This window comes from Erpetoichthys calabaricus, chromosome 16 (assembly GCF_900747795.2).
Source record: "Erpetoichthys calabaricus chromosome 16, fErpCal1.3, whole genome shotgun sequence".
Taxonomy (NCBI): domain Eukaryota; kingdom Metazoa; phylum Chordata; class Cladistia; order Polypteriformes; family Polypteridae; genus Erpetoichthys; species Erpetoichthys calabaricus.
This window is the reverse complement of record NC_041409.2, coordinates 51162120-51187394: the sequence shown is the minus strand read 5'-3', so window position 1 is coordinate 51187394 and position 25275 is coordinate 51162120. Positions and strand designations below refer to the sequence as shown.

The following is a 25275-nucleotide window of genomic DNA, read 5'->3' as shown; positions in this document are numbered from 1 at the left end:
TTGCTAAAGTTGACTGTCATTTTTAATTGTACTATTTTTTCACTTTTTTCTATTGAGTTTGTTCTCTTAATTGTATCTTATTAATGACTCTTTCATAAATGAGTTTGCTAATTTTTTTATTGGAATGTACCAAGCATTTGTGTGGTGCATGGAGATAATTTAGTGTGTTTTCTTAATTTTCATTCTGTTTTTCCATGTGTTCTGGTTATTTAAAGCTCCCATCACACTGCATGATTTTTATAGCAATTTTCATTCGTACCATTCATTTATTGTGGTGCAATCCAGTGACTTAGACATATTGGTTTACAACTTGTTGCAGCACATTTAAGCAGATTTAATTTTTGTCTTAAGGCATATGATTGTTCTTCTTTTTGTGTGTGTGTTTGAGTTGACAACCAGTGATTGCTCACCTGGTAAAGTATGACCTCGCAGACAGAAGAGAGGCTTGTCTGTCTGATGTTTTGCATTTGTTCTACTATGACAGAATGGAAAAAGAACAGTCCAGGAGTGGAGCTCAACTTGCCAGACCTGGGAAGCATTTGAACAGGCATCAGCGCTGTCAGGCAGCACATTGTTGACTATTAGAATGTGACAAGCTCACGATAGTTTGGAAACTTGAAACTGTGCTGAAAGTCGTCACGGAATCCTATAATCCATCATCCTCTGCGATTCATAGTCCTATAATTTGACATCCTCAAGGCAATAAGATTTAGTAACTACATTAACGACAATTAATCAGCAGCTCTATCTTTTAAAAGCCCAGGGACCAAAACTGGACACAATACTCCAGATGTATTTTCACCAGTTCATTATATAACTTAAGCAAAACCTCTGTTGACTTTTACTTCACACATTGCAGCTATTGGTATTTGAGAAGGTCATTCATTGTACAATTAGTAATATTTTCAAGAAAAAGATGTTGAAGAATATTTGGGGAAACGAACATGGTGAAAATTTTATAAGGTTTACCCAATTATCTGCTAGTGATATCCTTATGTAGACATGGACAAATTTGTTGGTACCCTTAAATATCTTTGGAAAAAGTGCCATATGCCTCCTGAAAAGTGACAAAATGAAAAGCAATTGTCCTCCATATATCTGTATGATTTTGATATGTCATCGAGTAAAGCAAAGGAAGTGTGACAAGAGATCAAGTATAGCTCATTCTATAAAAATATTCTAGAAATGGCCTGGACACATTTGCTGGTACCCCTAGAAAAGATCCTAAATAATTGGATTTGAGTGATTTTTCAAACTCAGTTTTTTTTTGTTTTGTTTTGTTTGTTTTTTTTTCGTATCTCACAAGTCTCCAGTCATGCAATCAGTAATTTAGCCGATTTAAATTGAGAAAAGTCATCAGTCTGCTGTTTGGTATCATCGTATGTCTCATACTGAACATGGACCAGAGAAAGCAAAGGAGAGATTTCACTGAGCAAATCAGAAAGAAAATTCTAGACAAGTACCTGAAAGGCTAAGGCTGTAAGACCTTCTCCAAGCAGTGTAATGTTCCTATGTTATTAAGACGTTTAAGGTCCATGGGACTGTAGCCAAACTTCATCGACATGGCCCCTAGTGGTATATCTACCCTAGAATGGGCAGAAGGATAGTGAGAATGATAGACAAAAAGCCAAGGACAACTTCCAAAGAGATGCAAGGTCAAGGTCCATCAATGTCCGATTACCCCATCTGTCACTTATTGAGTGACAGTGGCTTCAATGGCAAAGAATCAAGAAGACTCCAGTGTTGGAAGACAAACATAAAAAAGCCAGACTGGGATTTGCTAAAATGTGCTTCTGGGAGAATGGCCTTTGGACAGATGAGAGAAACCTGGAGCTTTTTGGCAGGTTACATCAGCTCTGTCTCCATGGGCAAAAAATGATGCTTTCAAATAAAAGAGCACCAGACCTACTAAGAGACATTAAGGATGCTTGGTTATGTTTTCAGGCTGCTTTGCTGTGTAAGGCATGGGGTGCCTTAAGTCTGTGCAGAGGGCAATGAAATCTCAAGATTAGCAAATGTACTGCCCAGTGTCAGAAGGCTCTTTCTCAGTCGTAAAACACACAGCTAAAAGCACCCAAGAAAATGGCTAAGAACAAAACATTGGACTACTCTGACGTGCCCATCTATGAGCTCTGATTTGAATCCTATCGAACATTTATGGAAAGAAGTGAAAAGTGCAGTCTGGAGAAGACCTTCTTCAAACCTGGCACCACTGGAGCAGTTTGCACAGGAAGAGTGGGCCAAACTACCCGTGGACAGTGCAGAAGTCTCATTGAGAGGTCGGAGAATAGCTTCTTTGCAGTGATTACCTCTAAAGGTGATGCAACAGAATATTATGTTACTAGCGACCTGGTGCACGCTACGCTGCGCGTTGGATGACCACAGTTGAAGGACTCCCTGTTTAAACGCGGCTGTTTGGCTTGTCGTCATTAGCAAGGATGAGGAGTAAATGACAATGTGGTAAACCACGTTTCTGAAATTCAATGACATATACATGGGCTACTGCACATCCAAGTACTTTGAAAGAGTTAATGCGAGACTTATTGGTAAACAATTTTAGCTGAAATACTCTGGCTACTAGGTCTGGCCGATCATGTGCCTGTTCGCTATTCTTGAGATTACGCTGTATCTCTGTCCATCGAGAGTTGCACGTGAACGTCAGGAAGATATCTGGTTTCCCAAACTTCTGCACAATAGCCATGGCATCCTGGAAATTTTGTTGTTGAGCTCTGGGGCTTCCTTGAAAAGTCGATGGCAGTATGCATAAAGTACCAGGATTTACGCCCTCGTTCGCTGTGAGGTTGTTAAGGTGGTCCATTAGACCTGAGTATAGGTCACTTCGTAGTTGTGTCTGATTTTGTCTATGGTACTGCAGTCTATTCCCTTCAATTTTTACGTACGCATCTACGGAATATTGCTGAAAGAGCTTTCCGGCGCTTAGTATTGGATGAAAATCATCTCGAGTTGCAAGTCTATATAAATAGTATTGCAAGTGAGTTATGTGTTTACGTTTCCCATGACCTTGCAGTGGAGTGTCCTTTACCCATCCTCTATCCCCGTAAGGGAATAAAAGTGGGTATGTCATTGGATCAGCATGTTGACTGAGGATAGAAATGTTATGCATGTGTCCGTCTTTCGGATGAACACATATGTCTCGTTCGAATGGTGGTTCACCATCACGGGTCGTGAAGACAATCGCTACTTCGTTTGCTGCAGGTGCATTATATCGGCGTTTATCAGTTCTTTTATTTTGATGAATCCACATGTGAACATCCTGAGGAACTCTCCCGGCAACTGCAGCTGACTGAGTTTCTTCGCTTTCGAAATCTCGCATCATTCTGTACACTGCTACATACGGATTGATTTCATGTAGCAATGAGGCCAAATCATTCATTAGGGAAGGAAGACAGCCAAGGTTTTCCAACATACCCATTCGTTGGCGCAATGCAGCGTCCGAGTCAAGTATATAAATTTGGGCAAATTTTCGTTGCTGACCATTTGTTGGGTGTAAACATGACGTCTTGTGATATATTTGACCATGTATTTTGTAGCAATATGGTCCACGTCCAGGTACCTTGTCAACTTGTGCCCCCATCGAGGCAATGGCTAAGGCGCTATTATAGGAACGTATGTGATCTTTAAAGTTTTGGGAATGCTCATGTGTATTAGAAAGTAAACGTTGTATCAGAGGGTGTGTACGCACCGCTGGTAACACTACCTTCCCTTTGTGACAACATGAATTAAATCTGCCGTCTTTCGGTTTCTCATCACGGAAATTTTTCGAACCACAAAATTGACATTGTTCAGTCACAGAAGTGTTCAGGGACATGAACTTCCTGAAATGGACGAAGTGCAATCCTTGTACGATGTACCATGGAGACGCGTCGTTGCGGTAATGTCTGTGAGTGGTGAGTGTCAGTTTGTTGCAAGTGAGAACGGTGAGAGCGTTCACTAGGAGTTTCTTGCGAGACCGTACATTTCTGTGTATTACGGTTGTTTTGCAATCGTAAGGACCTGTCGTCGGGTGTCTCATTGGCATGCTTTTGCCTCTTTCTTTCACGATCACGGCGTAATATGTCCTCTCTCTCTGTAGGAGTTTGTCTATTACGGTTGTTTTGCAATCGTAAGGACCTGTCGTCGGGTGTCTCATTGGCACGCTTTTGCCTCTTTCTTTCGCGATCACGGCGTAATCTGTCTTCTCTCTCTGTAGGGGTTTCAGTTGCCTTTCGTTGTGCGGCAGAGACGCGTCGTTGAGCTAATCTGTGTGAATGCTGACTGTCCGTTTCTTGCGAGCGACTGGCACACGCTGTAATATGTCCTCTCTCGCAGCAGCAGGTTCAGTTGCCTTTCGTTTCGGCATTGTTCCGTAAGGTCTCCTCCGTACAATTGCACATGGGTATCTGAAGACAGAAAGGCATAGTGGGCTGGAAGGGAGAAAATAGAAAATCGCGGCTTGAAACACACGAATTGGTGACCAGGGGAACCATCTGACTCAAGACGCGGGGCTCGAAATACTCACGTGCACAAAGGGGAAAGAACGGAGGGGGGTAAGCAGGAATTCTGAGAGGGGAAGGACTGGGGCTTTTCTACGGGGGCGGCTATACAGCCAAAAGGAACCCGGACACGGACGCTGCGCTGGGCTTTTATTATATAGATGGGTCCCATCATTTTTGTCCAAGCCATTTTCATATGTGTTATCATTTGAAATATTCTGTTGAATCAAAACTCTAAAGCAAATTTGGATTTTTGTTAAGTACAGAGTAAGCAATGATGGGGGCCAATTATTTTGGTCAGTTTCAAGTTATTTCAGAGACTACTGTGGGTTCTTCTTTTTTGTCAATGGGTATCCACAAGTTTGTCCATGTTTGTATCCATTATTGAAAGTGTGTAATCCAGTTCAGGATTGCAGGGTGTCTGAATCAACCCTGGGTCAGGACAGGAACTTGGCTTGATTGTTAGCCTTTAGCAGGACACACACCCCCACACTCTCATGCTTCACTGATTTGATAAGCAGAGTGTGTAGAAACAAAGCGGACTTGGGGAAAATGTAGAAATGCCACACAGAAAGTGGTCCAGCCATGTACAGAAGCTTGTGTGGTACTGTGCAGCTGAGAAATTATCTTCGGTACTATTTTACTGACTTAGCTTTTACCAAAATGTTCACATATATATCTGCACATGTGTTGCATTTTAACTTCTGTCTGTCAGTGTTTTATAATATACCGTGAACGCTTCATCATCCTGTCGTAACTTGAATCTGCTGGATCTTTTCACACCTGGTGTGTTTTTTTGGCACCTTGCCTGAATTTTCTCTTGTCAAAAATAAATTAAGATTTCAACCATAAAATATTTCAGTCTCTTTAGTCCTAGTTGTGTCACGTGTATAGAGTACAGTGAAATTCTGACCAAGATGCAAAATGTCACCACGCTCCATCACCATGATAAACACAAATATTGGAGACTAAAGGACTTTATTGTAATTTAATAGCAAAAACGATTCTTATTTATTTTTGAGGTTCTGTTTACTTGAAAAAGCTCTGCCACTGTTTCAATCTGGTTTAGATCTATGTTGTATTTAGTGCAAAAAGATATCAGAATGCATAAGAAATACCAATTAAAGCTTAAAAATCAGACAATTTTCCATAAATCAAACAGATAGTGAGGTTTGATGTCTGTAAATGAAGATGTGTTGTGCTGCCGATTTCTGGTGACATTCACTCCGTCATCGGTGATGTGCAGTGTTGAGTTTCAGCTGTCATCTTTAAAAGCAGATGGTTAATTTAAGCTTGAACATTAACATAATGTCCAAACGCGGCTGGAGTGACTTAATTATTGGCTGACCTCTGCATGTTGGGAACATTGCCATTACTCGTTAAAACACAGTGAGCTGTTTTTTGGGTTTTTTTTTGTTTGTTTAGCTTGGCACAAAAGTCTTGAAAGCTTTGCGTCTGGCAGACATTATTTCATAAGCTTAAACACATGATGAATATGCAGCACTAATGCTGGATAACAGGTAACACCTTTGTGGTGTTAATCAACAACACCCACATCTTTTATTGTTGACTTATTTCAGAAGCCAAAATCACTACCTAGCATAAAAAATATAAAATCCAAAAGAATATTCTCATTGGTGTGAACTGCAGTACCATTTTTGTTATTGGATTTCTCAGTTATTTTCATTTTTTTGTATTTAGATTACTGTTGTTCTACTATAATTAGATTTTTTTTTAAATATATATCAAATTCACTTTTTTCAGTTGTACTATTTCTGCAAACTACACCTTAGTGAAACATCAGTTTTAAATTCATCTTGTCTGTCAAAAATAATTTTGCAAGGAAGGAATCCCAGGTATGAAGGTGATTGAACCACTAGGCTCAAGTGACCATAATGTTATACAGATCTGTGTTGTGGCAGGATGCAAATACAAAGACTAAAACTGTTACGTTTCACTATGGTAGGGCAAATTTGGAACAGATGCACCAAAGTTTGAAAGGGATCAACTGGGATAAGTGTGAGGACAGTCAAGGAGCAGGTTTAAAAACATTGTACGTATGAGTTCATCCAACATTTTGGATTTATACTGTAGAGAGAAAAAACTATGCATTTGGTAATTTAGGAGATGAAAAGAAATTGCAAAGGAAAAAACAGACAAAAAGATGCACAAGACTTATAACTCTAGTGCTGACTGTGGGCCATATGAGAGCATGAAGGCCATGTAATGTGCATGAGGGATCTGTTTCACCTTCCAGCCAGGATGCTAAAAATATGAAGAGATTCGTACTATTTATGAACAGAGTTCTTAAATGGGCAAAGGTCTGCTTTAAATAGCTTTCATGTTCTGCATTTGTGGTTTGAACATAGTAATAACCTACTTTTCAACAAATAACCCAAACATGCCTTCTGCAATAAACCAATTAATACAATTTATTCATAAGGATAATAGAAGAATATTTGCAAGTATACAATCTGTATAATATATAGATGAAGAACTACAAACAAAACCAAACACATACATTTATGTTTAGCTTAGTTGAACTGTAGAAAGGCACATCATTTATGAATTCTGATCTTGCAATTCATGTGGTCAAGATTGATAAATTCTTTAACTACCTCTTAAGTTTCTAGCATCTGCAACATGGTAATGGTGTTCATTTGCTCAGAACTAGTCTACACAGGTTTCCACCACCCTCTCACACACACATTTTATGTGTATGTAAGCAGGATGTTGCCTTGAACTTTCTTACTGGATTTAAGAAGAACTTATAATTGCTGTTGCTTTACTTTAGCTAGGTTTGGAATTGTGGCACCCTCTTCTAACTCCAATACAGATAAGTCTTCAACTCTTCCAGTCTAGTACCTGTTTACCATTTGGAGTATAAAGGGTACTTCAAGCTTTTGCTACAGGGAACAGGTCCCTGCAATGGAGCAGAGGTTATAGCCAGCCAGAGAGCATTGAACACTTGGTCTTCTGTGGTGTGAAGTAATGAATAATGTGCTGCTTGGGATTGTACAAACCGCTGTACGCTCCAAACCAGATCCCGGGGGATTACATTTCATAGGTAAGGCTGAACAATTGTTTTCGTTATATTTGGCTGTTAGAAAATCCCGTTTTATAATCTTTACTTTAGCTAAGCCAGGCTAAGCTAGCAAAGCTATGCATTTATGTGCTCAAGTGAGCTTCCAAACAACGTTTTGGCTAAACGTATTTAAGCACTATGTAGATTGTTGTTAGCTGTTAACATGTCTCAAACTTGATGATGTTTTTTCTCAAGGAGCACATTGAGGAAACACAGTTTGAAATTGACAACCATCTTTTTATGCTCATGTCTTTAGTCGTGTCTGTCTTCCACAAACTAAGGCTGCACCATATTGCCAGACTGAATACTCTCAAATTACAAGATCTGAGTGAGCAAGAGGAGTGTGAAGGCAGTCCCCGAAATGTTACTTATATGGGAGGAATGGTTAATAATAATTATAATTATTAAGAAACAATAAAGACTCACTAATGTCCTTGTCTTGTGGTCTTGTACAGGTGCTGGTCATAAAATTAGAATATCATGACAAAGTTGATTTATTTCAGTAATTCCATTAAAAAAGTGAAACTTGTATATTAGATTCATTCATTACACACAGACTGATGTATTTCAAATGTTTATTTCTTTTAATGTTGATGATAATAACTGACAACTAATGAAAGTCCCAAATTCAGTATCTCGAAAAATTAGAATATTGTGAAAAGGTTCAATATTGAAGACACCTGGTACCACACTCTAATCAGCTAATTAACTCAAAACACCTGCAAAAGCCTTTAAATGGTCTCTCAGTCTAGTTCTGTAGGCTACACAATCATGGGGAAGACTGCTGACTTGACAGTTGTCCAAAAGACGACCATTGACACCTTGCACAAGGAGGGCAAGACACAAAAGGTCATTGCTAAAGAGGCTGGCTGTTCACAGAGCTCTGTGTCCAAGCACATTAATAGAGAGGCGAAGGGAAGGACAAGATGTGGTAGAAAAAAGTGTACAAGCAATAGGGATAACCGCACCCTGGAGAGGATCGTGAAACAAAACCCATTCCAAAATGTGTTGGAGATTCACAAAGAGTGGACTGCAGCTGGAGTCAGTGCTTCAAGAACCACCACGCACAGACGTATGCAAGACATGGGTTTCAGCTGTCGCAGTCCTTGTGTCAAGCCACTCTTGAACAAGAGACAGCGTCAGAAGCGTCTCGCCTTTGGACTGCTGCTGAGTGGTCCAAAGTTATGTTCTCTGATGAAAGTAAATTTTGCATTTCCTTTGGAAATCAAGGTCCCAGAGTCTAGAGGAAGAGAGGAGAGGCACAGAATCCACGTTGCGTGAGGTCCACTGTAAAGTTTCCACAGTCAGTGATGGTTTGGGGTGCCATGTCATCTGCTGGTGTTGGTCCATTGTGTTTTCTGAGGTCCAAGGTCAACGCAGCCGTCTACCAGGAAGTTTTAGAGCACTTCATGCTTCCTGCTGCTGACAAACTTTATGGAGATGCAGATTTCATTTTCCAACAGGACCTGGCACCTGCACACAGTGCCAAAGCTACCAGTACCTGGTTTAAGGACCATGGTATCCCTGTTCTTGATTGGCCAGCAAACTCGCCTGACCTTAACCCCATAGAAAATCTATGGGGTATTGTGAAGAGGAAGATGCAAAACGCCAGACCCAACAATTCAGAAGAGCTGAAGGCCACTATCAGAGCAACATGGGCTCTCATAACACCTGAGCAGTGCCACAGACTGATCGACTCCATGCCACACCGCATTGCTGCAGTAATCCAGGCCAAAGGAGCCCCAACTAAATATTGAGTGTTGTACATGCTCATACTTTTCATGTTCATACCTTTCAGTTGGCCAACATTTCTAAAAATCCTTTTTTTGCATTGGTCTTAATTGATATTCTAATTTTCTGAGATACTGAATTTGGGACTTTCATTAGTTGTCAGTTAAATAATCAACATTAAAAGAAATAAACATTTGAAATACATCAGTCTGTGTGTAATGAATGAATCTAATATACAAGTTTCACTTTTTGAATGGAATTACTGAAATAAATCAACTTTGTCATGATATTCTAATTTTATGACCAGCACCTGTATGTATATTATCATCCAGTTGACATTCGGAACGGGCCAACTCTATTTAATTTGAAAAGCAACAGGGGCGTGGTGCTGCTCAAAAATAAAGAATGCTGGCAGTTGCCTGGTATATACTAATCCTAGAAAGTATTTAAATCGTCAGAACTACTCTGGGTATCTCTCTGCTAGAAGGATTCATGTTGCAGAAGTGCTTGCATCGTTTGTGCATTAGCAGCTAAGCGACTGTCTTTCTTAGGTGGTTTCATTTTGTACTGGCCTCGCTTGTGTATCCTCGGAGCTGGAGCCCTCAACCTGATCCAAGTCTCACTTCCGGGCTGGACAGACACACACACTTCCACGCATAGAACTCTATTTAATTTCAAAAGCAACAGGGTTGCGGTTGTGCTCAAACAAAGAATGCTGGCAGTCGCCTCCAGTTTGCCCTCTGGTGGTCGTTCCAAGTGTCAACTGGATGATAACATGCATACAAGACTGCAACATTCCCCCCCGTACCCCCCCCCCCAGTGTACCCAGAAGGGGGTGGGTTATGGCTGATTTCACCCTACAGTATTTTTAGTCAACCAATGAGGAACATGTGTACCAAGTTTCATGAAAATCGCTCCAGCCGTTCAGACGTGATGCTGGAACATACATGCACACATTGACTTTTATATGTATAGATATATACACATATATTAAAAATAGCAGCTGCTTTAGCACTGACCCCTGTGGAACACCACTGTCGTCAACAGCCAATTCTGATGAGGTTCCTCACACCATCACCCTCTGCTTCATGTAGGTGAGCCAATTCGGCACCCATCTAAAAACATCACCCTGAACTCCAATTTCTTTTAGTTTGATGCCCAACCTCTCATGTGGCACCTTATCAAATGCTTTATGAAAGCCAAGATAAATAATATCATAATCTCCACTTTGATCATAGAATTCCTGCATGTTAGTTAAACACGACCACTCTCTTCTGAACCCACACTGATTGAGCAGCACATGGCAAGTATAGGAGTTTTACTGAACAACCTTATCCTTAATAATTCCTTCTATTAATTTTCCAGCGATGCATGTTAATCTTACTGGTCTATAGTTGATTGGATCTGCCCGTTCACCCTTTTTTTATAATGTGATGATAATTGCCATTTTCCAGTCCTTTGGAATCGCTCCAGTGCGCAGTTACTTCCTAAAAGTATGCGTCACTGGTCTATATATGTATTCACTAGCCTCCTTAACAGTAGAATTACCAAAGCCTACAAAAAAACTCGTAAACCCAGTTCACCTTAAATCCCTTCCCTTCCTGTAAATGTGTTGATAAGCACAAGCAGCAAACAGCCTGCTATACCATCCCCCCCACCACCGCAGAACAGGCAAGAAGTTCTCCCAGTTCAAGCCTTGATTATGTGGGAGTGAGCCACCTAGAGTTATACAGAGTAAATAATTTCATGTGTGTTCTGTGTCTACAACAATCTATGTAAACACATTGTTAAAACAGAAACGTTTTTCATGTTTTAGTAATAAGTGACATAATGTAGACATGAACTTTATAATGTGTGAAGGCTGATGACCACATATCAAATAAACACTTTCACAAAAGGTACAAGTGCAATACGACAGCTTCCGTGGTGCAGCGGTAAGAACTGCAGAGTTATAATCCTGTGGTCGTGAGTTTGAAACCAGCTCGCCGCAAATTTACTGTTTTGAGTAGTAAGCTGCACTTATTGTTAATACTATACAATAAAAACATACTTTTGATTTGTGTCTGTAACAGCCAGTGTAAATTTATAGTACTTGTAAAAGTTAGCGTTTTTTTTTTTTACTTTTATTCTTTCAGTGACGATCCATGATATCAAAGCCGCACTGACAAAAAACAGAGACATAGGTGTATATGATATTTGGAATAATTCATTTTATGACCTGTATAGTACATTTCGGAAAACATTGTGGCACTGATGCAACATTATTCATATTATTCATATTCATTCGCATGCCTTCTTGCGCTTGTAATCAGTGACCGCGTTTTTTTTCCCCTGATCTTGCCCAGTCTCCACATTTTGGTGCATGGTGGTGTTTCTTTTGTACTCTAGGACAAGCAGAGGAAAGAATAGTAGAGAGAGGTCAGTTCCGCGCTATATGCAATCATCAAATTCAAATGTTAACACTTCCCACACATCCAAGGACCGTCCTTCCTACATTTATGACATGTGTACCTGCTGCAGTGTACACACTTCTTTCTAAGCTGTAGTTCCTATTATACTGAAGGGGTGCCTGGCACTGACTGACTGAGTTTGTTTTCCTGGGGGAAGCGTCGGTCTTGGAACAGAGGCTTGTCGATGTTGCATCCTCTTTTGCTTTATCCATCGCCTTTTCTTGTAAAAAGTGACGAAGATGTTCCTCTGCAAAGTGAGCAAAGAACACTCTTCTCAGTGGACCCCATACATGCCTTGTACAGTACATGTGCGTTGATCGCTGCCAGGTCAAGCTTGTTATAGCACAAGCAACCAGCCACCCACATGCTCCTGCTCGTTCTGAATAATCTAACACCTTCTGGTGCATGATGTCAATGTAACACCGGGCAAAAAAAAAAAGAATATATGTGACATTTTGAAGAAATCATTTTATGACCTGAATAACACCAATCAGAAAACATCATCGCACTAATGCAATATTATTGGAAAATGAACAGTGTCAGATCAGGTGTGAATTTATGCTGGCGCTGTTAGTTAGATCGGGGAGGGAGGGAGAGCATGAATGCGACTGAGAGAATAAAACTGAATTAAAAAAAAAAAAAAGTTAACCTTTGTAAGTACCACAAATTTACACCGGCTGTTACAGACTCAAATCAAATGTATGTTTTTATTCTAAAATAGTAAGAATAAGAGCAGCTCACTTCTCAAAACGGATTTGTCCAGGATGGAACTCATGACCTTTTGATTACCAGTCAGCAACTGTTATCACTGCACCACCAAATCGGTCATAATAAAGACATGTCAATGTCGCACCCTAATGCGGGTTCTTTTTCTGCAGTTATATTCTTGAATAAAAGTGTGCTTGTTTTGTTATACTTGTACCTTTTGTGAAAGTGTTTGATATTTGGACTAAAGGCCTCACAAATTATACGCTTCATGTATACATTTTGTCAATTATTACTAAAACATGAAAAACGCTTGTTTTAACAATGTTTACATAGATTGTTGTAGACACGGAACACACATGAAATGCATGATTTCTAAATAACTATAGTATTTACTCTCTACAACTATAAGCAACTGACACGCAGGTAAACGCTGAGCTGAGAAAACTTTGTGCATAGGTGGGGGGATGTGATAGCAGGCTGCTTGCTGCTTATCTACACATTTACAAGACAAAAGATGCTGACAGAGTGGTGCAAAGGGATTTAAGGTGGGATTTACAAGTTTTTTTGTAGGCTTTGGTAATTCTAGTGTTAATTCTTCTTTACTGTTCCTGATGTACTTAACTCCCTCTTTCACTGTTCTTTTACTACTAAAATACTGAAAGAATCTCTTAGGGTTGTCTTTCGACTTATCTGCTATATTCCCCTCCAACTGTCTTTTAGGCTACCTAATATCCTTCTTAATGTTTTCCCACCTGTTCTCATATGACCTACGATTCATTTCGGAGTTATTATCCTTGCATGCCTTATAAATCTGTTTTTTCCTTTGCAGCTTCTTTTTTTTAACTCTTTATTAATCCACTGTGGAGTTTTTTTAAAAGTTTCCTATTAATTCCAAATTTTGGTATGTACCTGTCCTGCATTACATGTAAAACATTTTTAAACCTGTTCCAGTACTCCTCGACTGTCTTCACACTTCAAAGCTTATCCCAGGCTACTCTCCTTAGACTTTGCCACATCTGCTCAAAATTTGCCCTACCAAAGTTAAAGCTAACTTTTAATCATTGCATCCGTACTATTATAAAACACTGAGAACTGTATTATATTATGGTCATGTAACCCTAGTGGTTCAATCACTTCTACACCCTCAATTCTATCCTGATTATTACAAAATACTAAATCCAGACAAGCTTCACCCTGCATTAGTGCTTTAAACATGCTGTGTTACAAAACAGTCACTGATTACTTCTAAAAACGTATGCTGTTGTGTTCCTTCATTTGCAAGGTTATCCCAGTTATTCGGATAATTAGTTCCCCCAAGACTATAATATCCCCTTGTAAACGTTTTAATATTCCTTAAAAGATGTGTGTTGAAATTACTGTCTACATTGGACGGTCAATAACACACTCCTAAAATAAGACCTATTTCCCTAATGCTTTCCTGGCAAAGCCACATGTCCTCACTAAGATGGGGCTCATTGTTCAATTGAAGAGGACTTGTGTTTAAATTCTGTTTGACATAAACATAAATGTGTATCCCTCTATGTTACACTCATCCACATCTTTGTTATTTAGCCAGGTTTCCGTTATTGCTATAATATCATAATTGTGCTCTGCTACATGCAAATCCAACTCACTTGCCTTATTGTTGATACTTGTAGCATTAAGGCAAGCTATTTTTAATGTGTTACCCCTTCCATATTTAAATGTTGGGTTAGAATTTACATTAGTACACATTTTTTTCTACAACGTTGCTTGTTCCTCCACATATAATTCTAAACCTGGCCTGTCCTAAACTCCCTGCCCCACCCCCCCGTCCCTAGTATAAACAATCCTCGACTAGCCTACTCATACACCTCCCCAATACATTGGTGCCCCTTCAGTTCAGATGTAACCCATCATGGCGAAACAGGTCCCATCTTTTCTGAAGGAGTCCCAATTTTCCATAAACCTATAACCTTCTACCCAGCACCAAAATTTGAGCCACGCGTTATGCCCTCTAATCTCTTCAATCTTACCTGGGCTGGCTTTGTATGCGCTTTCAGCAGCCACGTGTAGACTAGTCTAAAAGATGCATTTTCTGAGACAAATGCTGGGGCGATTGCATTGTGTTTTAAACTGAAAAGTTAAAATCTGACTCAATATTTCAGTTGAACTTACAGTACTGTGTTAGGCAGCACAATTTCAGAAACAGTAGTGTAATGCATTAAGTAGTCAGGTTACTCGTGAATTTAAAAAGTAATCAAACGTAGTACTTATTTTATTTATGTTAGAATACTTGCATTTTTATTATCCTAGCAGCACTGGGTGTTAAGCAAGGAGCATACATACTGTTATGCCACTCCTTTGCAGGGCTCAGTTAAACTACCAAGCAGAAAAGCATGTGCTTCATGCAATCCTTTATAAATGTATTATTATTATTAATCCTGTAACAGAAGCATAGTAGTAAAGCGTTAGTTTAGTTTTCATCCAGCTATTTGCTAGAAACATGTTGAAAGAGGGTGACTGGGTGATGCTGTAGCCATTGTCCATACCGCAAATCATCAGTGGCTCAGATCGAGGATGTTTAAAAGGGGATGGATGTTGTTTTTTATAAAACAGAAAAAAATGATCACAGGCTTCATTGCTTATTTTTGAATTCATGGTGGCTGATGCTGTTTAACTCTTTCTTGCACAGTTTAATGACGTTGGAACATTTTGCCAAAGGACAGCTCCAGAAATGTACTTGCAGATATAAAGAGAGGTTTTTAAGAAACCAGGTTTTTGTCTTTACCAGGTCAATGACCTTATCCTGGATTTGTGAGTTCATGCAAACTTACTCATTGATGCTTCAAGTTCAATAAATATTCTAAAGTTAGTGCCGATCATAGGTGAGGGAAGACAGAATATTTTGGTATAAAGCAGTTCTGCTCACAAGTCATAGCACCAAGGGACACCTTCTGGCATGTGGATTAACACATGCAAGAGTTTGACTGTACTGTACCTTGTACAGAGGACAGTTAATGACCCTGTAAACCAAAAATAATGAAAATTGTGTAATGGCATACTGTAGATTAACACTAGAATTACCAGAGCCTACGAAAAAACTCGTATATCCGGCCCACCTTAAATCGCTTCTTAAATCCGTTCACACCTCTCCGCCAGCATCCTTTGTCCTCTAAATGTGCTGATAAAAGACAAGCTGCCAGCAGCCGGCTATTCCATCCCCCCACCGACTTAGAACGTGAGCGAAGTTTTCCCAGCTCACGCCTTGATTGATTATGTGGGAGTGAAGTGGAGTTTTACAGTGGAAATAAGAGATCATTATTCTAAAGTAATCTGTGTAAACACATTGTTAAAACAGAAACTTTTTCATATTTTAGTAATAAATGTTACAAAATGTAGTAGGCATAAACTATAGAATATATAAAGCCCGAGTTCCAAAGATCAAATAAACACTTTCACAAAAGCTTCAAGAATGATTCAATAGCTTCTGTGGCGTGGCGCGCTAAGATTTGCCTCTTAGCGCAGAGCAGCTTTTTCTTGCCTCACAGACCTGAGTTCGATTCCCCGCTGGGGATGAAGTGTTGCTTTTCTTTTTTTATTTTCTTTTAAACCTCAAACGGACATAAAATTTATACATTGGTATGCACTGTCAGTTACTGAGATCGTTATATTTTCATGTGGGATGCTCCTTTTCAAATATTTTTTTAACAATTGAGACTGCAATTAACAGGAACAACTGTCCTTATAACTTATTTTTAAGATCCATAACACACAGACAGACAGAGCACTGCGTAATAGAGAGACAGACAGGCAGAGAAGTCACTAGATATATAAATAAACAGGGAAGCCACGTGTACTGAAAGAAAAAAAGAACAACATGTGCGTTGTCCCTGCTGCACTGAATAAGAGAGAGAGAGTCAGATGAGGGGAGGGGTGATGTTAGAGCGCCTGCGCTTATTCAGTGCAGCAGTGACAACGCACATGTTGTTCTTTTTTTCTTTCAGTACACGTGGCTTCCCTGTTTATTTATATATCTAGTGACTTCTCTGCCTGTCTCTCTATTACGCAGTGCTCTGTCTGTCTGTGTGTTATGGATCTTAAAAATAAGTTATAAGGACAGTTGTTCCTGTTAATTGCAGTCTCAATTGTTAAAAAAATATTTGAAAAGGAGCATCCCACATGAAAATATAACAATCTCAGTAACTGACAGTGCATACCAATGTATAAATTTTATGTCCGTTTGAGGTTTAAAAGAAAAGAAAAAAAAAAGCAACACTTCATCCCCAGCGGGGAATCGAACTCAGGTCTGTGAGGCAAGGAAAAGCTGCTCTGCGCTAAGAGGCAAATCTTAGCACACTACACCACAGAAGCTGTTGAATCATTCTTGAAGCTTTTGTGAAAGTGTTTATTTGATCTTTGGAATTCGGGCTTTATATATTCTATAGTTTTTGCCTACTACATTTTGTAACATTTATTACTAAAATATGAAAAAGTTTCTGTTTTAACAATGTGTTTACACAGATTACTTTAAAATAATGATCTCTTATTTCCACTGTAAAACTCCACTTCCCTCCCACATAATCAATCAAGGCGTGAGCTGGGAAAACTTTGCTCACCTTCTAAGTCGGTGGGGGGATGGAATAGCCGGCTGCTGGCAGCTTGTCTTTTATCAGCACATTTAGAGGACAAAGGATGCTGGCGGAGAGGTGTGAACGGATTTAAGAAGTGATTTAAGGTGGGCCGGATATACGAGTTTTTTCGTAGGCTCTGGTAATTCTAGTGTTAATAAGCTGTCTGTGCTGCTCGAGCAGTTAAGTGGTAACCGTGTTCTTTGTGATGATACATATCTCTTTAAGTGTCTCCTTAGGTTAGCAAATCTAATATGATATGAAGTTACTTAACTTGACCACCGTAATATGTCAAAAATAAATATGGTTTCAGCCAGCAGTTGTTTTATTGAGCAGTTCATGTGGGTTTGCAGAATACAATCATCTGGTTTTAATTAAAAGATATTTTGAATTCTCACTAAGGAGAAATCTAAATAACAGAACAAAGAGAACGAAAAAAATGTAGCATTCCATTTTCTGAATCTGCTTATTCCATTCAGGGAAGCTAAGGCCTCACTCTTGGTCAATAAAGTGACATGCAGCACATGATACATAGAAATCTCCGAATAAATTGACAACTGTTTTCTTCATCAGATATCATCTACGATGTCAATCAGTTTTTGCAGCCCTAGTGTCACGAAAAATATTTTGTTACTTGTTTGTTGTATTTAATTATTGAATTATTTATGTATTTCAATGACATGACATGCTACATGAAGTTTGAACTGTCACCTGTCAAGGATGTGAGAGTGGGCTCCAGTGATGACAGTTCTTTGATTGGCGTGTCATCTTCCAGTTGAGTAAGTAGTTGGTAGAATGGATGGAGATGTTTGGCTGTCAGTGCCACATTTACAACAGACACTGCAGATGCAGACTAAGGAGAAGATGGTGAACTCCGTGGTTCTTGAATTAAGTAGCTGTCCTAATTCTGGGCAACTGTTACTTGCACTCCTGTGCAGCACTAGCGCAACGTTGTGTGTGACCCTACTGCTAGTCACTCACAGGTCCATGCTGGTGGCTGCATATTGTTCACTTTACAAATCCTGCTGCTCATTGCTCATAATTATTAATGTATATGTTAGTGCTTTAACACTAGAATTACCAGAGCCTACAAAAAAACTCGTAGATCCGTCCCACCTTAAATTGCTTCTTAAATCCATTCGCACCTCTCCGCCATCGTCTTTTGTCTTCTAAATGTGCAGATAAAGACAAACTGCAAACAGCCGACTATTCCATCCCTCCACCGACTTAGAACGTGCACGAACTTCTCCCAGCTCATGCCTTGATTGATTATCTGGGAGTGAAGTGGAGTTTTAGAGTGGAAATAATAGATCGTTATTTGGAACACACACATTTCATGTGTGTTCTATTTCTACAGTAATCTGTGTAAACACATTTTTAAAACAGAAACGTTTTTCATATTCTAGTAGTAAATGACAAAATGTAGGCATAAACTATATAATGTATGAAGCCTGAAGTCCAAATATCAAAAACACTTTCACGAAAGGTACAGATATAACAGAACAAGTGCACTTTTATTCAAAAATATAACTGCAGAAAAAAAAAAGCCGCCTTAGTGTGCAACATTGACCTCATTTACTATGACTGCCGCCGTGGCGTAACAGTATCAGTTGCTGACTGGGAATCAACAGGTCATGAGTTCGATCCTGCACGACTCCCTTTTGAGAAGTGAACTGCTCTTATTTTTACTATTTTAGAATAAAAAGATACATTTGATTTCAGTCTGTAACAGCCGGTGTAATTTATGATATTTGTAAAGGTTAGCTTTGTTTTTGGTTTTTTTTTTTAAATTCACTTTCCATTCTCTCAGTCGCGTTCAGGATCCTTCCCTAACCCATCTGACACTGCTGTTTTCACATAAAGACGTGCTATAGCTCTGCAGTGTATCACGATACATACGACTGCATGTTTTTTTCCCCCAATCTTGCCAGTCCCCACATGTTGCTGTATGCTGTTTCTTTTGTACTCCAGGACATGCAGAGGAAACATAGTAAAGAGCAGTAACTTCAGCGCTATATGCAATCATCAGACACTCCCCATATGACACTGCTGTTTTCACATAAAGACGCGCTATAGCTCACCCACGGAGCGCCCTTCCTACATTTACAACATGTGTACTTTTTGCAGTGTACACAGCTCTCTGTGCTATGGTTCCTATTACACTGAACAAGCACCTGTAATTTGCAGCTCTATTCATTATCTCAAAACAAATATATGTGACGTTTTGAAGAAATCATTTTATGACGCGAATAGTACCAATCAGAAAACATCATCGAAGTAATGCAATATTACAGTGGTGTGAAAAACTATTTGCCCCCTTCCTGATTTCTTATTCTTTTGCATGTTTGTCACACAAAATGTTTCTGATCATCAAACACATTTAACCATTAGTCAAATATAACACAAGTAAACACAAAATGCAGTTTTTAAATGATGGTGTTTATTATTTAGGGAGAAAAAAAATCCAAACCTACATGGCCCTGTGTGAAAAAGTAATTGCCCCCTTGTTAAAAAATAACCTAACTGTGGTGTATCACACCTGAGTTCAATTTCCGTAGCCACCCCCAGGCCTGATTACTGACACACCTGTTTCAATCAAGAAATCACTTAAATAGGAGCTGCCTGACACAGAGAAGTAGACCAAAAGCACCTCAAAAGCTAGACATCATGCCAAGATCCAAAGAAATTCAGGAACAAATGAGAACAGAAGTAATTGAGATCTATCAGTCTGGTAAAGGTTATAAAGCCATTTCTAAAGCTTTGGGACTCCAGCGAACCACAGTGAGAGCCATTATCCACAAATGGCAAAAACATGGAACAGTGGTGAACCTTCCCAGGAGTGGCCGGCCGACCAAAATTACCCCAAGAGCGCAGAGACGACTCATCCGAGAGGTCACAAAAGACCCCAGGACAACGTCTAAAGAACTGCAGGCTTCACTTGCCTCAATTAAGGTCAGTGTTCACGACTCCACCATAAGAAAGTGACTGGGCAAAAACGGCCTGCATGGCAGATTTCCAAGACGCAAACCACTGTTAAGCAAAAAGAACATTAGGGCTCGTCTCAATTTTGCTAAGAAACATCTCAATGATTGCCAAGACTTTTGGGAAAATACCTTGTGGACTGATGAGTCAAAAGTTGAACTTTTTGGAAGGCAAATGTCCCGTTACATCTGGCGTAAAAGGAACACAGCATTTCAGAAAAAGAACATCATACCAACAGTAAAATGTGGTGGTAGTGTGATGGTCTGGGGTTGTTTTGCTGCTTCAGGACCTGGAAGGCTTGCTGTGATAGATGGAACCATGAATTCTACTGTCTACCAAAAAATCCTGAAGGAGAATGTCCGGCCATCTGTTCGTCAACTCAAGCTGAAGCGATCTTGGGTGCTGCAACAGGACAATGACCCAAAACACACCAGCAAATCCACCTCTGAATGGCTGAAGAAAAACAAAATGAAGACTTTGGAGTGGCCTAGTCAAAGTCCTGACCTGAATCCAATTGAGATGCTATGGCATGACCTTAAAAAGGCGGTTCATGCTAGAAAACCCTCAAATAAAGCTGAATTACAACAATTTTGCAAAGATGAGTGGGCCAAAATTCCTCCAGAGCGCTGTAAAAGACTCATTGCAAGTTATCACAAACGCTTGATTGCAGTTATTGCTGCTAAGGGTGGCCCAACCAGTTATTAGGTTCAGGGGGCAATTACTTTTTCACACAGGGCCATGTAGGTTTGGATTTTTTTTTTCTCCCTAAATAATAAAAACCACCATTTACAAACTGCATTTTGTGTTTACTTGTGTTATATTTGACTAATGGTTAAATGTGTTTGATGATCAGAAACATTTTGTGTGACAAACATGCAAAAGAATAAGAAATCAGGAAGGGGGCAAATAGTTTTTCACACCACTGTATTTGAAAACGATCAGCGTCAGATTGGGTGTGATTTATACTGGCGCTGTTACTTAGTCAGATCAGAAGCCAAATAAGCTCCTGTTCTGACTCTAAGTCAAAAAGCATGAATTAATCAACAGAAATAACCGCGATTAACATTTTAAACTTAACGATTTACAGTGCATACCAATTTATAAATTTTATGTCCGTTTGAGGTTACAAAGAGAAAAAAAACACTTCCTCCCCAGCGGGGAATCGAACAAGGGTGTCTACGGCGCGGCAGGGCTGCCGTGCTCTCAGTCAGCAAATCTCAGCATTACGCCACGGAAGGTGTTCTGACATCCTTGAACCTTTTGTGAAAGTGTTTATTTGATGTTTGGCCGTCAGGCTTCACACATTCTATAGTTTATGCCTACATTTTATAACATTTATTACTAAAATATGAAAAAGTTTCTGTTTTAACAATGTGTTTACACAGATTACTGCAGAAACGGAACACACATGAAATGCGTGTGTTCCAAATAACGATCTATTATTTCCACTCTAAAACTCCAGTTCAGTCACTCCCAGATAATCAAACAAGGCATGAGCTGGGAAAACTTAGTGAACGTTTTGCGATGGTGGGGGATGGAATAGCCGGCTTTTTGCTGCTCATCTTAATCGGCACATTTAGAAGACAAAAGGGAGGTGAGAATGGTTTTAAGGTGGGCCGGATCTACGAGTTTTTTCGTAGACTCTGGTAATTCTAGTGTTAACAGTATTCAATTTTAGTATGTGAAAAAAGAGTTCAAATCTTACAGCTCTGCAAGGTATGATCATTTTTTTTTAAAGGAAGACCCAAGTTTTGAGGTAAGGTAGCTCCAACAACTCTCATCATGGTGCCAGAGAGTGGTGACGTGTTGTATGTTGCTTGGCCCATTCAAGTAAGTATTTCACTGGACTCTGTACTCGTCGCCATAAGGACCCTATAAATCTGTAAAGACCAGATGCAGATTAATTGAATTGGTGTCTTGTGGTAACAGATGGCTAACACGGACTCATTCTTTGTCTTCACAGTGCGTTTGCAAGGTACCCCAATGGAGTGGTGGTTCATTACTTCTGCTGCAAAGACCGCAGTGTATGTCCTACTGAGCTGTGAACTTGGGCCTGGCTGGCAGCTTCACTTCCTTGGATTTCAGGCTATTTTGCTCAACCTGTTGCCTGGAAGAAGCAATACCGTAAACATTAGACAGCAGATAATAAGGGGCAAGGATGAGCTTTCTCTCATGTGCTCCAGCTGTTGAATTTGGAAGAGAAAAACAGAGAAAGGAGGACATTAACTGGATTGAGCAGTTTTGTTTCTATGCTGCTTGTTCTGTGGCCATGCAAGCAGCTGGGACCTTCCCAATCTAACTTTTATACAAGGGGAGGTGCAGCCAAAGGAGGGGTCATGACAGCCTGGTGGGAAACAGACAACTGGCATATAGGGACAACTGCAGACAGGATGGGAAAAGGAAAAAAAAAAAAAGATTTCTGAGCTGGCGCAGGCCACAGGGGAGTGGGGATTTGTGAGCTTTGTTTGACCTCTCCTGCTTGGAGGATTGTCAATCCCTGTAGAGAAACATGATCTTATTGGAAAGGGTTTAATACCTCCACCCCATGTGTTGCCTTTTGCTTGAAGCGTTACTCATGGGCTAAACATGCAGCTTGAAAATAATCTTGAGCTAAAATGAAGTCAGAGAAAACCAAGGAACTGACTCGAATAAAAAAAAAATCAGATGAGAAGAAACCAGGGGCTTAAGCACAATGGACAGCCCATAGCTGGGATCACTTCAAAAATAAAACGGTTTCTTCTTCAGACAAGTCCCCGCTTTATGTTACAGGACCGACTACTGAGCTAGAATTGAAACAGAGGACTACATTGATGATTGTCCTTCGGCCGGTTACTTCTGTGACACGTTCTAATGCTCCTCCAGTCTGCTGGTTTGCAACAGCGTGTACGAACTTGCACCTGTTCTTCAGTGTTTTTCTTTCACTCTTTAGAGCTGTGCCTACAGTCCATCTCTTTATTTTTTGTTTTGGTTAGCCAAAACACCCACTCTGATCTGAAATTGCTTTTATGCTTTTCTGTCAAAAAAAACACAAGCTTTATTTTTCCATTTTTGGAGCAGAGTTACATATGTAGTGCTTGTTGGCCTTTAAACTGGGATTTTTAGTGGGACTAGCTGTCTCTTATCTGTAAATTGTACTTTGATCGATTAGAAAGATGTGGCAAAAATCGCCTTATCGATTCACTGGTGTCTTACTGTGGCTGATACAATGTGATAAATAACTGGAAATTATGGCCGAGATGACATATGGATGGTAGGTGAGGTGAAGGATTGAAAGGACAGGAGCTGGCAACATCACACACAGTCATCTCCATGCCATTTCAAGATGCTACTTTTTATGCACCTAAAGCACTTTTATTCTTTTGATGGACAGCTGTACCAGAGTGCCTAATAATTGTTTCTTCTTATTAATGTCACATTGCGCTTGAGGGGATCTCTTTATGCTTGATCACTGACTTGTAGTGATGGGGATCCTGCCTGCTCGCGCACTCTGAATTTTTTTCTTAGGTGACAAGCAAATATTAGGACAGAGGACATTCTAATGCATGCAGGCGAACTAAAATCAGTCAAAGTGTGGGGAAAAAAGTACATTTATCATAATGTGTCTTTCTAGCAGGAGGTTGACGTCAGACGTTTGTACAGAAGCACTTGTATTATAGTTCCTCTTTTAGGCACCTTGTATGTAAAGTGTTTATAATCACATATCCAGTTTCATTCTGTATAGGACCTGATGCTATCACAGCTTTGGACAGCTTAATATGAACAAACTTATTAAAAAACTATTAAAGATTTTAAAACACTTCTTAATTTCTGTCATGGATATTTCAAAACAGGAATTTTTTTTAAAATTTCCAAATTGCAGTCCTGTGTATTTGAGTACTTACAGTATGTGTTGTATGGAACTGGACAGACATGTCCCCTACATCTGGACAGGTAGGACAGCATGCTTTTATTTCACCATTTTCTACCTTAAATACAAGATTTAAGTCATTGATGTATTTTACAATTCAAATGTTGTCTCATTTTGAACTCCAGTTCCAGTTTTTGAGAGTTGCTGTTTGTTCATGCACTTGTGGTCATACCCTGTTTTAGACTCTATTTCACGCCACATTAAATGTGTGAAGAGCAAAATAAACTCCTTAAGCTGAATTCAAGTCAGTTTTCTATTTGAGGTTTGATTTTTTTCTTTTGTGATTTGTTTGATTTAAGGTGACCAGAGGATGTTCCACAGGTAGATTATATCCTGTGCAGAAGAGTCAATCTGAAGGATATTAAAGACTTTAGAGTTGTGGCAGCAGAAAGTGTAGTTAGGCAGCATAGGTTGGTGGTCTTTAGGATGACGTTGGAGATCAAGAAGAAGAGGAGAAAGAGAGGGAGGGCAGAGCCAAAGATCAAATGGTGGAAGTTGAAAAAGGAAGACTGCAAGGTTGAGTTTAGGGAGAAGGTGAGACAGGCACTGGGTGGCAGTGAAGATAATCTACTATGGCAACCCCTAACGGGAGCAGCCGAAAGGAGAAGAAGAAGAAGAGGATGTTCCCTTTATGTGTGTGTGGTTTTTTCACCTGTTGACCTTGGTGACTGAATAAGCTAAGTGTCACCTGCAGGGTTGTCAAGTTCCACAACTCTAAATTTCCATTCAGCAGGTCCTGAAGGTGGAAGGTTGGGTGGACCTTTCAGCATTTGGGGGATTTAGCTTTCTCTGATGCTTGTAAACTACAGAGAGTGTTCTCAAGCAGCCCCAAACCTAATAAATGTCCTGGCGCCAGGTAACATTAAAAAAATTATAATTCATTGAGGTCAGTAAGGGTGTCATTAACTAAGGATGAGCCAACAGAATAGCAAACCAGCCTCACTTGGGCTTTGTTGAATCTAGCTTCCTAAACCCTCGCAGCCCTCACTTACCTCTTACTTATTACTTTAGCATTGGCCTTGAACACCTCCCCTGTTTGATGTGAGCCCTTACCTCTTCTCCAGGCCGGAGATTGGAAGTCATTTTAAATAACGGACCTCGAGAAGACTTGTGGCGTACTGGCCATCCAACCAAAACACACAGTATTTCTGGGCTGCTTAAAACCCTGTAGGAGGCCTAGTATTGTACCTTCATAAGATCATGCTGTCAATAACTGGGGCTGGGCCACAGCTGAAGCCACCTGCTGCTTCTCAGAGTGAACCAGAGGACTGACTGCCAGCTGGAGACCTTGGTTGGCTGCTGGCATGAC

At 39.9% G+C, this 25275-nt stretch overlaps 1 protein-coding gene across 2 annotated transcripts in view; it reads left to right on the top strand.

Moving 5' to 3' along the window:
• The window catches only part of vps39 (VPS39 subunit of HOPS complex), a 199400-nt gene extending 175543 nt beyond the window's left edge, over nucleotides 1-23857 (top strand). For both annotated transcript variants that reach the window (XM_028821154.2, XM_028821153.2), the window contains exon 25: nucleotides 22023-23857. In XM_028821154.2, the coding sequence (XP_028676987.1) occupies nucleotides 22023-22104 (82 nt within the window). In that variant the 3' untranslated portion in view covers nucleotides 22105-23857. The remainder of the gene's footprint in view (nucleotides 1-22022) is intronic.
• The last annotated feature ends 1418 nt before the right edge of the window (nucleotides 23858-25275 follow it).